At 48.7% G+C, this 21,383-nt stretch overlaps 1 protein-coding gene across 2 annotated transcripts in view; it reads right to left on the bottom strand.

The window, feature by feature from the left end:
* SHISA8 (shisa family member 8) overlaps positions 1 to 3,111 on the bottom strand; it is a 31,724-nt gene extending 28,613 nt beyond the window's left edge. For both annotated transcript variants that reach the window (XM_032787126.2, XM_032787134.2), the window contains exon 1: positions 1,939 to 3,111. In XM_032787126.2, coding sequence (XP_032643017.1) covers positions 1,939 to 2,501 — 563 coding nt within the window. In that variant the 5' untranslated portion in view covers positions 2,502 to 3,111. The remainder of the gene's footprint in view (positions 1 to 1,938) is intronic.
* Positions 3,112 to 21,383: the final 18,272 nt, after the last annotated feature.

Below are 21,383 nucleotides of genomic sequence, written 5' to 3'. Positions count from 1 at the left end.
GGCTGAGGGCGTTCCCCCAGGCCATGCAAGCTGGGCTTTCTGGCAGCCCTAGTGAGTCTGTCAGCGGGCGACGCACTCTCACATTAAATCTGTCCCCCCACCGAAGCACCATGGCACCTCGCTGGCTGCTTCCATGCACCCAAGCTCCACTAGTGTCATGAGTCAGGTAAGGTCTCATGTTCTCCTGTCCTGCCACAGCAGGAAGCAATGAGGAGGGGAGGTCCTGGCATTTTAAGAAGCTGGCATCTCAGGTGCCACTGCCTCCCTGCACCTGCCTACACACACACACACACATGCTGCCTTTCATCATGGACAAGCCCCTGAACCACCCCCCCTGCCCTGACAGAAAACTGATAACAACTGAACGTGCTTGAAAGGACGTAGGGCCTCTGGGGGCCATCGCTGGGGCAGAGTGGCGCGGCTGGGGGTGACATACCTCTGCCCCGATCTGGGACTGAACCTTCTTAGAGTGCTGCGGGGGCTGGGGGGGGGGCGAGACGTTCCGGGAGCGGGAGAGAGAGGCTGCGTGCAGAGAGCTAATCAAAAAGGAAGCATATGTGTGTGTGTATGTAGCGGGGACGGGTCGGGGGGACACGCAGAGGCGGTGCTAGCCCATTGAGGGCCCTAAGAAGAATATTTTGGGGGGCCCCTCCGAACACATAATAAAAAGTGGATTGTCCCCCCGCAAGCTGCTTGGGGCCCTAAGCAATTCCTTAATTGGCTTCTGGGAACACAACAAGAAGAACATTTATTTGAAGTGAAGAACTGACATATTAAGAGAGCGCATACCAGAGAAGAAAAGAGAGACCAGGCGGCACACAGCGAGGGAGGGAGGGACAGACAGCAATACAGAGACGATGAGAGAGTGAGAGAGAAGGAAAGAGGAAGAAAGCGGGTGCGATGGGGGGCGGGATCCTGTAACCTTTCCCCATCTCTGTTACTCTCTCACTGCTGGGAAGTCCAGCCCCTCGGGCTTGCTGGACAAAAGAGAGGAGACACAGAGGTTGTGCAGAGTCCCAGCAGTGCCATCCTGATCCCTCGTTCCCCCACCCATCCCTTCGCCTGTCTGCCTACTCCTGCCTGGCACCTACATGGTAGCAAAGCCACCTCACCGGAGAAAGAAGATGCCCTGGCTGAACTTTCTGCCCACAGCATGATCAAAACCAGCCTGGACAATGATGCGGTTCTCTGACAACCTGCTGGCAAGACGGGGTGAGGGTCATATGGTAAACATACAGACACGTGCACGACGCACACACACACCCTTTGACAGGACAGAAACTAATGAAGCTGCTCAGCGAGGTCTCTCCCAAAGCAAGATGCTGCAGGAAAGCTAAGACGTTCATTGTAAGTAATCGTCCTGTATAGAATCTAACTCTGAAATGCCCCCAAACAGATGGCAAAACTATGAGCCTTACACTCAGAATCACAGAAATCAGGGCTGGAGAAGACTGGTTAGAGTAGGACACGTCTTGTCCATTCCCTGAGGACTGTTCCCAGGATCTGACCAGTCCATTGTTAAATGACCCAAGTGATGGGGCTTCCATCCCCCCACCCCCTTTGGTGGACTATTCCATAGCCCAGTAGGCCTCACCGGTAGGAAAGCGTTCCTGATCTCCAGCCTAAATTTCTTGTTGCTCAGCTTCACCCAACAGCTCTGATTTCTACCCCCTCATCTCATTCCTCTCCTGCCTCGGTGTTTCAGACACCTGGATTCCCCGTAAATTCTCTTCTCAGGGTCCAGACCACATCAAGGAGGGTTTGAGGGGTGGCAGGTCACTGTGGGGATCTGGGGTTGGACTGGGTCTTGCCCTCTGGAAGGGAAGGTGAAAATGCAGCCAAGAATGAAGTCTGGAAGTATCATCTATCTGCTGTGGAGGGAGGCAGAGGGAGCTGGGACAGAGACAGAGAGGAAAGGAAGGAGTGAGTCCCTTTTACCTGGACATGGTCATCTCCGTCGGGGGGCTCCGTGATTTCTCCAGGCCCAGCTTGGTGAAGATGCCCACCAGCACCATCATGGCCACCACGCCACAGATGATATATACAATCATGTTGGTCTTGTCTCGGGTAGGATCCTCGGGGGTCTCATCCACCCGGGCTGGCGGCTGGCCTGTGTTGACCCAGTTGGGGGTGTCGTAATTGGAGCATCCACTTTGGTCCAGCCGCCCGTGCTTGAACTGGCAGCAGAAGCGATACCCGCAGGTCCCACAGCAGTACCGGTAGATCCCTGAGTTGCAATTGAATGGAGGGTCCCATTGCCCCATGACATCGTAGTAACCACGACACCTGTCCCCACCTGGCACAGCCTCAGTGGGGGCCACCACAGTGTCCTCCAAGGTGAGAGCCCAGCTGGTGTTACCATGACTCTCCATCTGTCCCTCCAGCTCAGGATCCTGGGTGCTGGGCGCTCTGGTCCAAACTCGCCCTGGGTCCAACAGAACCAGGCAACAGACTCCGAAGATGTAACCCCGCTCCATCCATGCGCCACTCCCGCTTGCCATCGCAGTCGCCTCGTCAATGGGGACGGAGGCTGGTTAGTGCCTCGCCCTCCTCCTCGGGGGAGAAAAGCCCTTCTCCTCCGGAGACGCAGCCAGGAGGGTGTTCAAAAATTCCCGGCCAGATGCTAGGACACAAGCTGTATCACTCCGTCAGCCGGCAGGAAAAGACAAGTCACCTCCGCCTCTAAATGGCTCCCCCTAGCAAACCCCACAACTAGAACGAGCCACTGGCTGAGCCAAGGGCTTAGGGTGGGATGTGGGGCAGGGGAAGGGAAAAAAAGGAGAAGAGGAAAATACTAAAGATAAAAACAACAGTATGGGGAGTGTCAGCCTGGCATCAGGGCAACCCCTGAAATTCCTAGCGAGAGCCTGGGTGCAAGGAGGCAGGAGATACAGACCCCCCTCTGCTTCTCATCCTTCAGGAGTGAATTTTGTATCTTTGTAGTGTCAGTCGAAAGGCTGCCCTGGAAACAGCGAGGGCTGTTCCCATCTCGGGGTCTCGAAGCTGGGAGAGGATCCTGGAGGCAGCCAATGCAGCTCTGTCTCTCTCCCCCTTCCTCGGAGACACTGAGCTTTCTGAAAAAAACAACACACACACACACACAACCTTCACACCAGAGAGGGAGGGAGCGAGGGAGGGAGGGAGCAACTGAGAGCGTGGGAGGGAGACCAAAGAAGGGGAAAGAAGGCGAAATAGTCCTTATTCCTTCCTAAACCAAGCGGGCTCCTGCGCCACAATTGTCTGACAGTTACCAAAGGAAACCAGGGAAGAACCTTAGCCAAGTCCTCTAGCTGCACATCCACTGTCCCCCGTGCAGAGGCTTGGCTGGCAGCCAGAACCAGGCTGTCACCAGGCCAGAGGGGATACAAGAGGACACTAGCGACTCCTTGTCGACTGTAGCCACAGGCACTGGTGCACAAGTGGCATGAACAAGAGAGACACCCACAAACACACACCTGTCAAAGGAGGGATTGAAAGCGCCTGGACCTGTGCAGGGCTACCCCCTGCTACACACACACACACACACACACTGCAGGGCTAGCCCTCCCCCCCCCCCACACACACACGCTCTCCCTCCTCTGGCAAAGCACTACCACCCTGTAAGAGCCCACTGCAGTGAGAGCCCCAGCCCTGCAGTAACCTGGTTTCAGGCCAGCACGTCTGGGCCCTTGACTGCAGTGCATTTCCTAAGGCAATACCCATCCACCTGAAGTTAGACCTTCCAACCAGGTGGGTGGGTGCGGGGGAAAGGCACTGCTCTGAGGAGCCTGGAAGGGTAATACATGACATCGTTTATAAGAATAACCCTCTGGAGCGAGCTTTTGCAGCTTCAACTTGGGCAAAGCTCCCTATTGACTTCAGTGGGGCATTTTGCCAGCAGGAGCACTGCAGGGTCAACACATCCCCCCAGCCTGACCCATACAACGGGCCCTCAAACAGGGGTGCGTGACGTTAGGCTCCCAAGTCCAGATGTAGGCACCTAGATAAATGTGCTGCTTGCCAGGAGTTCTGAGCACCCAATGAAGTGCTGAGTTCAGTGGGAGCTGCCGGGCGTTTCGAAAGCCAGGTCCCTTATTTCAGAATCTATGTCCATATTGAGTCACCGAAGTAGAGGCCCCTGGTTTTGAAAATCTTGGCCCTAGTTAATGGGCCAAGGGGGCTGCGCTGGCTCCAGAGGTTGAGCATGTGGCATGGAGCCATCCGCCTCTACATGGTTCCAGTCCAGACTCAGGTGGCTGATGACCAAATGCCCTTTATTGGACGCTCTGCCAGCTCTTACGTGATGCCCATCACTCTGGGCTGAACACTTCCAGCAACACATGAAGCAAATATATTAGCCTCTGGTGCAATGTGCACAACCACCCCACACACCACCATGGATACCTGCAAGGAGCTCAAGTCACACACCCCAGCGTGAACAGCAAGGACAAGGAGGAGCTGGACGAGGACAATGGGGGCTGTGCAACCAGGGGATGGTGATCCAGCTACGTCACCTGCCAGGACCTGTTTAGGACGGCACTGCAGGCCAGTCAGTCCCAGCAGCTGAGCACAGGTGAACCTGATGCAGGAGAAGGAGCCCGATGTAAGTGTGTAAATGTATTTCCTATTGCAGCGATGTACTGATGGCACCTCTGACCTAGCAGGACACAGCTATTGACTTTTCAGGCACTTACTCTTACTAGGAACGATGGAGAGAGGTGGCATTGGCTGCTGTTAATTCCCTTGTACAGTGAGGTGGGGGCAGGAGGAGCAGCTCGTGCACACAGGGATGTCGCCTGAATCCTCCTGAGAGATCTCCAGGAAACTTCCCTGAGGCTACTCTGCAATCCCCTCCTGAAGGTTTCTAGGGACGGCAGCCTTATTTCTTCCTCTGCAGTGGGACATGTTCCCAAGCCGGTCAGTGATCACTTTGGCAGGCACCATTGCAGAGCACAGACTAGCAGCATACAGGCCTGGGCAGCTTTGGGACTCCTGCAGCAGCTGTGCTTTCTGTGCCTTTGTTACCCTCAGGGGTGAGATAGCAGCTAAAACCATGACCATGTGGAAAATGGTGCCCATATTCAGTGCCAGGGCCCTATATTCATAGTTTCATGCAACGGCACAGTTCCCTCATTTTCCTCACCCTTGACAGGCCATTCTCACCATGACTGGTGTTGTGAGTGGCACCATGCACAAGCACTCAGAAGTGGAACAACAATAAGCATGTCTTGTTTCAAATGGGGGACTGAGGAAAGGGAGTTCTCAGTCTTAACTTTCACTTTCCATTGTGAGTATACTGACAATGGTACCTCTGGGTGTGATATCTGCAACTGCTGCTGTTGCAGCCTTGAGGGGTTCCCCCGCCACACCTGTGGAACGCTTGAGCCAGATGAGAAGAAAGAAGAGGACTCAGGATGACATGTTCACTAATGTCCTGCAAGCCAGTGCTGCATCAGGCTATGAGCAAAGGGCCTGGAGGGTGAACACTGAAGATAGCTTGCAGAAGGAAAGAGCACACAGGAGAAAGGCCCAGGAGTCCCAGCAGGAAGAGGAGAGGGAGATGTACCAGGACATAATGAGGCTTCTTCAGCAACAAACACAGATGCTGCAGACTCTTGTAGACCTCCAGCTTCAACAGTATGGGCTCACCTCCCTTTGGTCCGTGGGGAACTCCGTTACAGCTAGGGTTGCCAACAGTCCTGTATTACAAGGGATGTCCCTTATGTAACCCTTCTGCCAGTTGAAGTCAGCAGCAACAAGGGTTGGGTTCAATATCTAAGAGTTCCTTTTCAACAGTGCACCAAAGAACTATCTGGAGCCCCACTCAGTGACCTGGGGCAATCAGACATCATCCCTTGGGCACCTCTAGAAGCAACACTTCCCCTCTCACAAGCGCAGAGTCTGAGCCTAGAAAAGAAACGTAATAAAAAGGGGGAAAGTAACTTGGCATTAACTTGGGAAAACGCTGCATGCAGGATTCATAAGCATTAAACCATGAACAAAACCTGCACCCAAGAGCATGTTGGGCAGTGTCCTTTTGCATCAGGTTCTTAAGTCCAAAAACCAAAAATTCCTTTAACATGCCTCTCTCTTCTCTCTCCAGTGTGCCCCATTCACAGTGGTTGTTCTTGGTCAGTGAAGACTCAGAGTTCAGAGGTGGATCTATGTAAGTTCACCTCCCACTCTGGTAAGGGTGAGGAGGGAGAGAAGGCATCTTACTTGCTCCATTGTCCAGATACACATACTCATCCTCACCCTCCCTCAACTCTACTGGAGTTTGGCACCCCTGTCCCCTAACTAGCGAGTACAGTTCAGTTGAGGGTGAACCCCTCAATCAGGGCATGCTAAGCACAGTTCTGCCCACCTCTTGGTTCACACAACAAGGATAATGACCCTTTATTACCCCTGCCCCCAATAAGAAAGTGACTTGTGATCCAACAACCTCATCATGCTGAGCACCTAGGCAGGGTGAGTGTGTCCATGTAAACAAGGTTGGCTCCTGAAGTCTTCTTCCCCAGCTCATCACTAGATGTCAGGGGAGAGCTCATTCAAACCCTGCTTATGCTTATTTAAATAGAAAATTGCCTGTCGTACAGGATGCCTTTTAGCCCGTATTTCAAAGTGTTAAAAATAGTCTTATTATGCAAAGCCAGTTTTATTATTACCTCACTCTCCAAATATATAAAATTAGACAATTTAGAATTGGTCCCATGATTTGCTGACCCAATGTACTTGTAGTGCAAAGGTTCACAAACTGTGGGGCATGGCCTCAGGGGTAGGGGGTTGAGAAGGTTATCAGGAGTGCATTAAGACATGATGAGGCCATGCTGAAAGGCTGGAGTCCAGAGCGGGTTGTCTTTTCAGCAGGGGAAGCGAACAGAGACCAGACTCCCTGCCTGCCTCACTCCCCTACTGCTGCAGCAGCCACCAACTAGCACTTATGCTCCTCTGCTAGGGATGTGGCAGAGACTTTGCTAGCAGGGAATGGAAGGTTATACCCCAGGAGTGCTGACCTCCCTGCCAGAAACAGCCCCTTCCTGTCCCTGGCCCTTCAGTGCAGTTCCAGGGCACAAAGCCCCATCCACTTGCTCTGCCAGATGGAGCCTGCACAGGAAAAGCAGATGGGGCCATGCTCAAGAGCTGGAGTCAGCAGGGGGCCCAGTCCAGAATGGGACCAATACTCAGGGGTGCATCTTTCCACTTCCCTCCCTCCCCCACCCCTGCACTGCTGCCCTGTTCACTTCCAGAGCTGGGTCCCGGCAGCCAAGACTGCTTCAGGGAGTGGAAGGTTTCCTCAGCTTCCCCATGATTAGTGCTCCCCATCCTTTGTGACATTGGGAGCCCCCCTGGGTGCAGGGTACTCCTCCCCCATGCTAAGAAAACAATCTTGTATATTTTTGAAATACAGCCATGGCAACCCTATTTCCAGCACCTCCCTAGCCCCTCTCAACATTCCACATGGCATCAGGGTCTGCATCCCTAGCCCTCCCACTCCACCCCTGGGTGCGGGGACATTAGAGGACAACCCCAGCTTTATATACACTGACCTGTGAAAGCCACGGATGCTGTCTGTGTAGCTAAAATGGAAAGGCATGTTCTTTCCCCTACTTAAGTTCTGTTTCATTCCTTCATTAAGTTTTTAGTGTATTTGCTTTTAAAGTGCACAGATTTTAATTTGCACTGGTTTTGTTGCTCAATAAAATTTTATTATTTGGAAAATAATTCATCTTTATTAGTTCATGACATAGGCTGCAGAGCGCCTAGCAGTTCGGAAAGCATCCACTTACTTGCTGTTGTATAGTGCGACGACTCGTAGGATCAGTGAAGAACGGCGTAATAATCATAAACGTACAGCAAGCACCACGCAATTAATAGGTGCATTGTCAGTGTTATATTCAGAGATGTACACCAAGCACTGCGCAATTTCTAACAGGCTTTGAAACAGCAGAGCCACGTAGAGCACAGTACATCACAATGCATCACTGCGGCTCACTGTTAAAGTGCTCTTTCAAAGCCTCCTTGATCCATTGAGCTCTTCTAATAGCCCCTGTGTTCAAACAGAGCAGACAGCTGCTCCACCTGCACGCCGGCGGCAACTTTGCTTCACAGATACGATGCAGGACACAGCAGGCAGCTATAGCCATTGGGATGTTTTTTTCCACTGAGATCCACTCTTGTGAGTAAACAATGCCAGCATCCCTTCACACTACCAAAAGCACATTCAACTGTCATTTTACACCTGTTGAGCTGGTGTGGGAATCTTTGTTTGGTGAAGTTGAGGTGGCTTTATGAGCCAAGGAGCAAGGAGTAGGCTGGGTCCCTCAGGATCACTACTGGCATTTCAACGTCGCCAATGATAATCCATTGGCTGAGAAAGATCCCTGCTTGTAGCTTTCTGAACAGACCTGTGTTCTGAAAGATGTGAGTGTTATGCACCTTCCCTGATGAGCCAACACTGATGTCAGTGAAGTATCCCTGATGATCCACTGACACTGGAATAACCATAGAAAAGCAGACCTTTCTGTTGACATACCCTGTGGCAAGGTGGTCTAGTGCCAAAATAGGGATATGCATGCTGCTTGTTGTACCACCGCAGTTCGGAAATTCCATTGCTGCAAATCCTGCCTTTGTGTCCTGCACATTGATGAAAGCCACAGTCCTGCATAGCAGGAGACAATGAATAGCCCTACACACTTGCATTACAATGGTCCCCCCATTTCTCAGGCCCAGAAATGGCCCTCCACCCTCTGCAGCTGCTCTGTGAACACCACCAACAACCGTGAACTGGTTCTAGCTGTGTCCCCCAGCCATCTGTTCTCCATGAAACCACCATGTTCCCTGCTGATTTGGTTCTCTTCTTGCAGCTCTGCAAATACTGGAGGGTTGTGCATCCTGTGCTTGCAGAACTTAAAATAGTGCAGAGCTGTGCAGGCTTCGTGCTTCTGTCAGAGATGGCGAGTAGTGAAGAAGGCCAGACAGGTTCATAGGATTTTTTTAAAAAAAAGGTGCAAAAATGATGGGCTATAGCTGACATTATGGGATGAAGACAGTTGCACCCTGGCAAGTTGACCCCTTGCTCCCAGACACCCCTCCACTACTCATTTCTGTCCCACCATGCGCTGCCAAAACTTTCCAAAAGCCAGTGCACTGGATGGTGGCGGTTGCACACTGGGATCCCCACCCATGATGCACTGCAGTGTGCATTGACACAAGCTCTCCTGGTGAGTACCTGCAGCACTGATGCAAGGAGCCAAATATGCACGCTCACAAGCGAAATACTAACTGTGGTGGCTTTATACTGACATAATTTGCATTGGCAAGAGTTTGTAGTATAGATGTGGCATTAGTTTCTCAGAGCAGAGACTGTCTCTTACCAAGTTTTACAGTGCCCAGCACAATGGAGCCCCCAGAGCCTCCAGGCACTACTGTAACATACATACTAATAATAACAACAACAGAGAAACAAACCATTGGATGGCTCATAGAGATTCAACCCCCTCCTAGAGGTGGCTCCTTATTACAGGATGACTGGCCCTCTTAAGAGGGAGCAGAATCCAGTGCGCCTGTGACTGATTACCTACTGTCCAACTGGGCTTCAGATAAAGACACTGCAGTGTCTAGCGGGGGGCGGGGGCGGGGGGCGCTGTCACCAGATCACTAGAGGTCAGGGGCTAATTTTTTTGACCCCTGAAGAAGATGGCACCTCTAGCAACCCGTGCTAGTGCTATACAGGAGCACTGGTTCATGGCTGACTGACCCTGCAGGCAGAGTGCCCCTTACTGAGTCACCCACATCACTTCCTGCAGCACCTTTAGTTCTCCCATCCAAGTACTGACAAGGGCCAACGTTGCTTGTTAGAACTGAGAGGATTACAGCCCAAGTTACTACAAATCTCAGCAGCAGTCAAACCCTTTAACCCAGGGGTCAGCAACCTTTCAGAAGTGCTGTGCCGAGTCTTCATTTATTCACTCTAATTTAAGATTGTGTGTGCTGTTAATACATTTTAACCATTTTAGAAGGTCTCTTTCTATAAGTCTATAATATATAACTAAACTATTGTTGCATGTAAAATAAATAAGGTTTTCAAAATGTTTAAGAAGCTTCATTTAAAATTAAATTAAAATGCAGAGCTCCCCGGACCAATGGCCAGGATCCAGGCAGTGTGAGTGCTGCTAAAAATCAGCTCACGTGCCGCCTTCGGCACATGTGCCATAGGTTGCCTACCCCTGCTTTAACCAGTCAGATCACCCAGTTCCCGCTGAAGCCCTGCCTGAGATCCGTTTTGCAAATTAACTCTACTCCCGCCGCCTTCACAAAATGACAAAAAAATTACATGTAATATTATTAGCAGTTACCCGATGGCACTATTGTGTATAGCCTTACAAGCCTGTTTAACCGCATGTAGAGGCAGTTAGATCTTGGAGACGAGCTTGTTGTTAGCTGTGATACATACAATACTTCCTAGAAGTTAGTCACCAGTAAAGTTTGTTCCCTGCCTGAGTGCCAACACGAATAATCTTTTAGGTGCGAGATGCTGCTTACAGTCGTGCATGAAGAAAAAAACATTCCAGGGCTTGGAAGGCCTGTGAGTGCAGAAGCAGCCTAAGAAAGGAATTGACCAAAGTTAGGGAGCTTACTGGAATCTAGTTGCCCATGAGGAACTGGGAAAGAAAGAACCTTCCTGAGGGCTGGATGAAGTTCACACAGCAGGAAGCACTTGTCTTCAAGGGTCCCCTGAAGTCTAAAGAGGAGAAAAATGACCTGCGAGCACAGCAGACTATATTTGATTCATATGTCCCACCTAAGCTAATCCAATTGTTTGCACGTTATACAAATACAAGGTCCAAGTAGACCCTAGATGAGCGTGTCACAGAATTAATGTTTCTATCTGGAGACTGTGCAGTCACTGACATGGATGCTCTGAAGCTGTGGTTGCTCAATCTTATTGCTTCACATTCCACCTTCTTCTTCTTAAAAAAAAAAATGGATGTTTGAAATACCACATGCAAATATCTTCTACTTGTGTGTATTTATTTTAGGTATTTCTGGGCTCTACAGCAACATAAGTTCTAAGGAACCCTAAAACATTGGCTTATAACTTCCTTTTTAAACATTGCAGGTTTTTATCAATGCAGGTGTGGTTTTTTCAGGTGAGGTGGGCTCTGGGAAAATTACACAGAACTATGCGTGTTCGCCTCAGTAGCCCAAACGGTCTGGCTTGGGGCAAGCTGAAGGTAGGACTAGCAGAAAGCCAGCTGGATGCTGCAGAAGAGGACAGTGCCCATCTGCACAGCCACAGTGCACGGCACATTGCTTAATAAAACAGTGCCAGTAGGGTTGGTGAGTGTTAGCCACCAGTATGGCTGAAAGCAAACAGGAAAGTGCATTTTGATTCTGGGGCATTTTCTGGCCTATCACAGTGCATGCGACAAGTGTTTGTTTGAGACTGAAAGATGTTTACGTTTTTGGCATCCCACTTCCAACAAGCTCACGTATTGCTGCTGTTTGGAACCCCCTGCTCCAAAGTAGGTTGAGGCTGGTGTCAGCACAAAACCAGCTCCAAAGTCAGGGAACCACAACCAGAATCTGGCTCGTGCCCTAATGAGATGCCCAGCATGGTTCTGTGTTTACCAGAATGAAGCAACTAATCGCCAGTTCAGGCTATGATATAAGTCAAAAGTGCATCAGTTCTAGCTTTTACATCCAGCTTGGAGGGGCTGTGCTACTGCATGAAGGAAAGCCGGTGGTTTGTGCATTCAAGACTCTCACTTGCATGCAAATAAAGTGTGCACAGACTGAAAAAGCAGTGCGTGCAGTTGTCTTATCTGAGTCCTTTTATGAATAGGTGCACAGGAGAGGCATTACAGTGGACTCTGGCCATAAGCATTAGAGGCCATCATGCTAATAATTCCTCATTTGTGTTAGCCAGCTATATATTATACATATAACTTGCACAACAAGTTAAGCATATGATGTGAATATTGTAGGTATTGGGCAGTTCTGCCAACTGAATTGTGTTGTTTCTCCCACAATGCTGTTCACTCTTGTTCACTAGTATATCCCACAATGCCTTGGAACAGGAAAACTCAGTAGTTGGCATAAGCCGATAGGAAAATGGTCAAAGATCAAATTAATATTCTGCCCCGATAAAAGCTGGGGCGGTACCTTCACAGACCAGTACCTGGAACACTAGTATCAAAAACAATAAGAATGGTACAGAACAAGTTAAGGAACTGGTACAAACTAAGGGGTTGGATCTTAGAAAACACTTCATACATCACCTAATTTGTAAGCAATTGCTTTGTAAATACAAGTGGTTCTGGGGGCATATCTCTGAAGCACACCTACTGTGTAAGGTGAACATGCTGAGATATGAGGATTGCTGCCCAAAAGGAGGGGTATATAGGTCTCCCTTTTATATTGTGCTAGTTTGTCTTAGACAAGAAGTTGGCTAACTTTAGTTATTTGCAAAGTCCTGTGGCACCTTATAGACTATCAGACGTATTGGAGCATGAGCTTTCGTGGGTGAATACCCACTTCGTTGGATGCATGGAACTGGGAACTGCATCCGATGAAGTGGGAATTCACCCACGAAAGCTCATGCTCCAATATGTCTGTTAGTCTATAAGGTGCCATAGGACTCTTTGCTGCTTTTACAGACTAACATGGCTACCCCTCTGATACTTTAGTTATTTGGTCTCTTGAATATTTTTCATAACAAACTGCAGGTATAGTCGGCTAACTGTCTAAACAACATAATCAATATGTGGCTGCACCACCAAGGCTGTAAAAGAGTGATGTTGTACCTGCGGAAATACGATCCTGTAGCTAAACACAGGCTAGAGGAAGCTATACCAATCGCTGACACTGTAAGCAGATCCTTTGTGGCAGGGCATGACAATATGGAGGAGTCATTCGAGGCCTTAGTCCTTTTAGTCACAGCTGGTTAACCCTAGTCAGACAAGAAAATCAACCAAACTAAGGGCTGCAGCTAAGTAAGAGCCTCAGTGAGCTGCATTGCTGGAAACAATCGTCATTGACCAGCCAAAAGAGAAGTGTGTGTTGCCAGCACCAGCATAAGATCATGAAGCAAAGTGGCTGGGAACCACCACTGTCAACAGACACATGAGAGGGCAGGGACCTGCCACAGAGGCCATCCGCCCCCTTCCCAAGGAATAAGCACAGAGTCACCTCCTCACTCCCCTGGCAGGGAGACGCTGGCACAAGCCAGCATTCCGATACTGTGGGCCAGGTTGTGAGGTTTTTATTTCCATTTCTTTCTTCCCCTGCTCTCCCCAGCTGCAGCTGCATCAGTTCCTGTGGGCTGGGCTGGAAGGAAGGCCAGTGGTGTGGGTGAGCCATGTGGGGCGTGAGGGGGGGAGCATTACAGCAGAGGGGGAGGTGGTGAGTAAAGCGAGGAGAAATTGCAGCTAGCCCGCTTTGAACTTCTGCCAAGTTCACTGATTTGTTGTTTGTCTGTTGCCTTTCGTTTGTCTTTCTACCACCTTTCGTCTGTTTCTGTTTGTATTGTCTTTTGTGACTGGAAGTTCTTCAGGCTGTGGACTGTCTTTGCACAGCACCTACCACAATGGGGTCCTGATCTCAGTTGAGGCCGTGAGGTTCTACAAAAAACAATGACGATGCATTTAAAACATTGCATGAGGAACTTACAGTTGGGGATGAGAGGCTCTTTAAAGGTGAAAGACTTGTGGTGCCAGGAGTTGGGCCATCCACTGGGGATACGTGAGAGTGGAGAAGTGCACAGTCACATGTATTGTGGCACGAATGCACAAATCAAACAGTGCTTTCAAGCTGGCAAGTTTGCCTCCAGCATCACACATCAAATTTGAAGGAGCTCCTAATCCAGGACATACCATCCTGACCGTGATTAAGGGGGGCAGCAGATCTTTCCTCACTGGATAGTGAAAACTAGGTGGTGGTAGTGAACTATTGAAGTTCTGACTTTGAACTAGAATGACTGAGAAACAAAACCCTCCCCAATGATTGCCAAGCACAGAAGCCCCTTTGCCTGGCAAGGAATATCTGCAGAGTTGCTATCAGATGGGCCCTGCCTTGCCCCACTCATGAGAATTCCAACAGCTTGCCCATAGTCATGATTTTTGTCAAAGCTCCCATTAGTCACAATCCAATGGGCAAACAGAAACAACAGCACATACTGCGAACTGCTTACTGGGTACAGATAAAATACTGCTTTCTGGGACAGATAGAACAGAGCCAAGGAGCCCAATGCTTTGCTCTGCTGGAGTTATGGAGCACACAGACTGATGGCATGGGATCTTCTGCCAAATTCCTGATCCTCTTTGTCAGTGAAAACCAGAAGTCATCAGTCCAGATAAAGCTCAGGAAAAGTTGAAGGCTAGAGAAGCCTGACAGACAGATAGAACACTAGGAACTTCAGAGCCACACCTCTTCTCCAGGAAGGAGAGAGAGGATGCACGTGCAGAACCCTGATGGTCAGTGGCAGCTGGCACTGTCAAAGCCCATCTGGTAACAACGGACAGAGGAGGAATTTAACTTTAACCCAGTTGGCTCTAATTTTTATTCAAGAAGGTCTCTGTTCAGCCCACAAGGCAGATTTGATCTCCAGGAGGACTTCACACTACCTCTGACGGTGCTTGAAGTTTGGTTGCCACAAACCAAACTTTTGGTTGCCGCCTAAAAGACATGGACAATCATTTTACCTGTGATGGCTGTATAGCAAAAGCACCTGGGAAATCCAACTCTATCAACATTTGGGACAGAGTTAACCTCTGAATAATGAAATTTGAAGTCAAATAGTGTTCTGAAGGTAGACTTGGGTACAATGTTTTTTTAAATATTTGTAAGCAGAGTCAGGATGAGCTCTACCCTGACATCTGGTGGAAAGAATTTCAGAGAGTGTATTTGCATAGGCACGCCTACCCCATCCCAGACTGCCGAGCTGTGGGACTGCTTTGTGACAGAAATGACTCAACCTCAGTTGGGTGGTACTTGCTAGAAGGGAATGGGTTCAAACCCAGTGGAACTGAGAGAGGCTGGGGTAGGTATTGTGCTGTGTGCAGGCTTTGTGGAGCCAGCGTTCAACGCCTCTCTCTCACTTTGGATGTCCGATTGATTTGTTTTTTATTCTTAGACCTAGATAAGGTTATGACTGACCTTTGGGGCTATGGGACTAGCATGGGCTCGCCATATATGATGAGATACTAAGAGCTGAATTAAATTTGAGGAGAGAGACTGAGTATGTTTTGCTATGTGGGGGCTGAAGCTATATGCGGAACAGGGCAGTGGCGTGAGGAGTGAGGCTTTGCGGACGGTGGTTGGACGGAGGGGCAGGAGCGGGAGGGTTATGGGCAGGATGGAGCGGCTCACAAGAACAAGCCAGATCGGCAGTTAGCGGGACAGATGGAGCAGCTCACGGGACGAGGTGGTAGGAGACGGCGTGGTGGACAGCAGTTTGTGAGGACGGCTGGAGGGCAGTGGTGTGGCTGGTAACAGCAGCGTTCGTGGAGAAGGCGGAAGCAGAACAGCCTAGGAGAGCAGGGCAGTTGGGCCTGGACCAGTAGGTCCTTTTACCAGGTTGGGGAGGGACTTGGCAGATAGTCCTGAACTTTGGGGCTCTGACCAGGCAGAGATTTTGGATTGGGGGAACTTGGGACTGTGGGTGATTTGGGGGTTGTTGGACTCAAGAGCCCAGGGGAAAGGGCCCGCTCCAATTTCCTGGGGTGGGTCTTTGTGCGCGGTTTGGTCTAGGAACTCTAGTTGAGGTGTTTTCCCAATTTAGTGCTTGTTGTTTATCTCATGTAATTAAACTTCTTCTGCTACATCGAGACTCTGTGCTTGCGAGAGGGGAAACATTGCCTCTTTGAGGCACCTAGGGGTGTGTGTAAGATTTTCCCAGGTCACTGGGTGGGGGCTCAAGCTGGTTTGGCATTGTGTGATTGAAACAGAACCCCTGGATACTAAACCCGGCCCTTGTTGCTGCCAATTCAGAGGGGCAGAAGGGTTACATATTAAAATGTGGTGTTCAGCAAAGGTGAAGTCTGTGATAATAGTAAACTTGATAATTTTTCTTTTTCTTCTCTCAGAAGCATTAGGAGTCACCAGATGGTCCTATTATAGTCTTACAAGATCCATTTAATGGCTGGCATAGTGTGAAGGCTGATTCCCCATTCTGGTGCTTTGAGTGCAGAAGGTGGGGCCCCGCAAGGATTCTAAAAATTAACACTGGCCACTCCAGGCTTGTATTAAACTCCCAAGGTTACAGCTTCTCTCTTACCTTGGATGGGTAGATGCTGCCACCACCAAGTGCAAAACCCCCTTTGAGAACCCAGGAAGGCGCACCTGGGAATTCCTTACTGTGGGGTACCTTCAAGTCCTTTCACCCCCCCTCTGGGGAAGAGCTGAGAAAGAAAACAAAGGAAATCAGCTGTTGTCACCAGCTAATTAAACAATGTGCACAAACCTCTTAGGACACCAAATCCAATCCTGTTCTTAAAAAAGGTAAATTTTATTAAAAACAAAAGACAGAAAAAAATCTGGAACTTAGGCTTTTTTCTAGATTAAAAAAAACCACTTACAAGGATTAAGAATCAAGATAGCTCTCTTGAGATCCAGTTTAAAGGTTACAAGGAAAACAAATGCGCCTGGGGTTAGCACAGAGGGAATCACAAGCCATAAAGAATTAAAAGAGACAAACCTGATCGCAGCTTCCTAGACATTTCCTGATCTACTTACATATCTGGGGTTCCAAATGAGTAGTTTCTAGGCATGATTTGATTATTTTTCATACCTGGCACAAGCTCTTGCAGCATAGTTCCAGTTCTGTCGCTGCTCTCCAGGAGAACAATACAGACAGACAAAAGGGGAGTCTTGTTTCAATTTTAAAAAGTTCTAGCTTTCCCATTGGCTCTTTAGGCCAGGTGCCCACTCACTTCCTTTTACCTTTGCATCACAGTGATACTTTTTAACCCTTTACACATAAAGCAAGTAGAGGCAGCTACTGAGAGGAATTTATAGCTAACTGGCTGGCTGGGTGTCCATAAAAGGGAGCCCCTCCCCTTCTTTTTAGAAACGTGATGCACTTGGATTTTTTTTCTCTCTAATTTGCACTCCACATCTACATTCCTGGTCATGCCAAAGGGAACATCTGTGCCATGTGTAAGTGTAAGTGCAAGTCAGAGTTGCACCGGAGTAAGACTAGTGTAAAGAAAGAGAGGTGTTTCCTGCTTTTGGCTCCATACCAGAGGAATGACCTTTGCACCAGCGGTGATTTTCCAAGTCAGACTTAAAATGTAGCTTTTTCCTAGTTACCCTGGATTCATTCGTGTTATTTATATTACAGTGGTGCATCAAGGCCAAGATTGGGGCCCCATTCTGCTAGGTGCTCCACAAACGCGCAGGAAGAGAGAGCCGTTGTCGTAAAGAACTTATGAACTAGGTCAACAGGACAAATGAAGGAAGTATTAGCAGCCACACTGGACAGCTGCAGCCCGGAGCAGTTAGGTGACTTGTCCAAGGTCGCACAGGAAGTCTGTGGCAGAAGCAGGAATCACACCTAGGTCTCCCAAGACTCACTCCATTGACTTAACCGCAAGGCCTTTATTCCTCTTACTGGATTTGGAGTTCTGGTTGTGGAGGTGCCCTGATATAGGATTTCTAAACCCATATGTTAATGAGATGAAATACAGAAACTGAGGTTCATTTAACAGCAAGATTACAATTTTAAATACCCCAAAGTCAGGAAATGCAAGATTTAAGGTTCCCAGAGGAGGCCAGATTCTGATCTCTTAGTTACAGCCACAGAAAATCCCCTCAAACCAGTGGAGTTATTCTGGATTTACACTGCTGGATCTGAGATCAGAATCTAGCCCAGTAACCTTAAATCCACATGGCAAATGCAGGAACCCAGTCTTGCCCGCAGATACATCTGTGCAGCTCCTGCTGAAGTCATTCGGAGCTGCATGAGACCACTAGAGGCACAACTGGGCTTGTGGCATATTAAGTTTACATTTCACAGTATTATTTATAATCCCAAATATTCCAAAGGGCCCATGTTCATTGGTGGTGTCCAGGATTACACAAGCATATATTAAGCGCGCCAGGTGAGAGTGCCTGGAGAGCATACCCCGCATGCAGCCACAAGTCACCGGTCATGCAAGGGTGGCAGACTCACCTCTGGTCACTAGAGAGGAAGCAGGGGTGGCCTAGTCGGAACATGGGAGTGAGATAAATGCGCATAGGTGCATGATCTTGGGTACTGACCTTTATGCTCAGACTGCAGAGGCATCACAGTGCCTAGGGGCGACTCATAGACTCATAGACTCATAGGTCAGAAGGGACCAATATGATCATCTAGTCTGACCTCCTGCACAAGGCAGGCCACAAAACCCTGCCCATACACATTTATAACAACCCCGAACCCATGACTGAGTTATTGAAATCCTCAAAATTGAGATTTGAAGACCCAAGCTGCAAGGGAACACCAGCAAGCGACCATGCCCAACGCTGCAGAAGAAAGCGAAAACACCTCCCCGGCCCCTGCATCGCCCTGGAGGAAAATTCGTTCCTGACCCCAATATGGCGATCCTAACCTGAGATGTGGGCAAAACTCACCAGCAGCACAAGAAAGAATTCTCTGCGTAAACTCATCGTTCCCCATCCCATCCAACATCCCTCACACGACATTGAGAGACTTATCTGCCGATAATGCCAATCATTGCCCAATTAAACTATCCCATCATACTAAAGAACCGTTCATGCCGGCTTGAAAATATTGGCGTTGGGGGCGCGCTGCGTACAGGGCGGGCGGGGGACAACGGCAGAGCAGTCGCGCGTTTTGTTCGTTAGTGTGCGCAGGGCTATCTATGCGGAGGGTTTTCGTAAGGCAGGAACGTTAGCGATGGATCTGTCTTGAAGAGCAACAGAGGGAGGCTTAAGGTCTGGGTGGCGGATTGGTAGGCCTTTTGGCCGACGATTTAGGATGGAATGAGATAAAGAGGAAAAGATTCCACGAAGTGTGCAGAGTAGAGGAGCAAATTACGACCTAGGTATGAACAGAAAAGAATACATTTCAACTATAAAGGTGAAGCACAGTGCCTCCATTATACGTGTTCAGGCTTAGTCTTTAAAGGGCAGATAAGTCTTTTGCCCCACTACTCCTCGGAAGGCCGTTCCAGAACTTCACTCATAATGGTTAGACACATTCGTCTAATTTCAAGTCTAAATTCCTAATATCTAGTTTGTACATTCGTCTTGTGCCTACATTAGTACTAAACTATAAAATTCCTATCCTCCCTAATGTTAATCGCCCTATGATATATTGTATATAAGAGCAAGCATATCCCAGAAGCTCTTTTTTGGCAGGCTAAACAAGCCAAGCGCTTTAAAAGTCCTTTCCATAAGGCAGATTTTCCATTTCCTCTGTAGATCATCCTAGTACCCGTCTCTGAACCTGTTTCCAGTTTGAATTCACCTTCTTAAACATGGGACCACAGAAACTGCACACAATTCGCAGTGGGGTCTCACGGAGCGCTAGTAATATAACGCTAACTACCTCCTGTCTCCTTGCTGGAATAACGCTCGCCTGATGCAATCGCTAAAACCGCATTTGCTTTTTTAACAGCCATAATCAGACAGGTTGGCGGCTCATAGTCATGCCTGGCTATCAGACCAATACCCCAAGGTCATTCTCCTCCTCCGTCGTTTCCAACTGATGCGTCCCAACGTTATGGTAAAATTCTTATTGATATGCCTAAGTGCTGCCTCGAGCATGGTCTAGTTGGACTGTTTCCCGCAGGCCCGTTTCCATGTGCAAGTGCTCAGTGCCTTTGACACATAGGCAAGACAGGTTCCCAGTTCTCCTGCATTCCTTCCGAGGGCTGCTGAATCCATGCCCCGCAGAGTCCTGGCAAGGTCTCCATGAGCGTCTTCTTTGTATTTCTGGAGGAAGCAGCGTCTCAACCTTATCCTATTTCTTACGGGGTTGAAAAGAGTTCCTGAGACGACTTGATCGAATTATAAAGATAAACAACAACAAGCCTTTGTTCAGTGCTATATGAGCGCCAGCAGGGAGAGAGGTAAGGGGTGTTGGTTGTGGTGTGTTGGCAGGAATATATGGTGAGCAGCAAGAAATAACTCATTGTGCGAGGTCCGCAAATTGGAGCGAAAGGCGAAAGCACCTCACGCTCACTGAGCGGTGTGGGGCAGGGTCTGAATCTGAGGCAATAAGGCACACTCACACTCGTCAGGGCTGTGGGGCAACAGCGGTCAAGTTAATCCCAATGGACCGGACAGAGAGCCAGGGGAGGTGACTGGAGTAGTACGCAGTTGTAGGCTGTGTCATAAAGCATAAGTCCCATTCTGGAACCTTAGCGTCGCAAAATGTGGTGCATGCATGAACCACTCCAAGCTATTTACCAGCTCTGGCATCTGATACGGCTGGCACCCGCCAGAAATTCCAGTGTCTGGCTCACCTGGTCTCCAAAACCTTCCCTGGGGGCCCAACTCAGAATGCCTGAGTCCTCACAACTAAAGGACTAACCACCCCTTCCCTTTCCTCGCTCTTTACCTCCTCCCGATCTTTCCGCTGGGTACACTGGAATTACGCTGCTTCATTCCTTGAAACACAAACACAGAGAGATCAAGTGTCTCTCCCCCTCACCCAGAGGCTATACAAATTCAAGCTTAGTAACTCTAACAGACAAAGAGGATTTATTTTCTTCCCCCTTCTATCGTCCTCACCACCAATTTCCCTGGGAGCTGCAAGACTCAGTCTCCTTGAGCGCCACTAAAAAATCCAACAAGTTTAAAAAAGAAAGCTTTATAATAAAAAGAAGTAAAAAGACATAAACATGGTCTCTGTATAAGGTGACAATATACAGGGTCATTTGCTTAAAAGAAAACAAAATGAATAAAACAGCCTTATTCAAAAGAAATAACAATTTAAAACCATTCCAGCAAACTACGCACATGTAAATACAAAAACAATATAAAAAACTATATTTTCTTATAACCTGTACTTACAAACTGGGAGAACACAGAAAGATTAGAAAGCCTGAAAGATAGAGAAGATCACATCTCAGAGCCGGAGAGCAATCAGAACACAGACAAAGGACACACAACACCCAAAAATTCCCCTCGTCCCTGAGCTTTGAAAAATCCGGTTTCCTGATTGGTCCTCTGGTCAGGTGTTTGGTTCCCTTTGTTAACCCTTTACAGGTAAAAGAAACATTAACCCTTAGCTATCTGTTTATGACAAGCTGACAGCAGGGTTTAGCCCCGTTTACATGATTCCTTCGATCAGGAGATAGCACTTTACACCAATGTCAATGTCACACAGGGCACAATGTCACAATGTCACAATGTCACACAGGGCACAATGCAAAATGACTTTTCAGTCCCACCCA

Source organism: Chelonoidis abingdonii, chromosome 1 (assembly GCF_003597395.2).
Source record: "Chelonoidis abingdonii isolate Lonesome George chromosome 1, CheloAbing_2.0, whole genome shotgun sequence".
Taxonomy (NCBI): Eukaryota; Metazoa; Chordata; order Testudines; family Testudinidae; genus Chelonoidis; species Chelonoidis abingdonii.
Note: the sequence above shows the minus strand (reverse complement) of the source record. Positions and strands in the feature narration are given on the sequence as shown.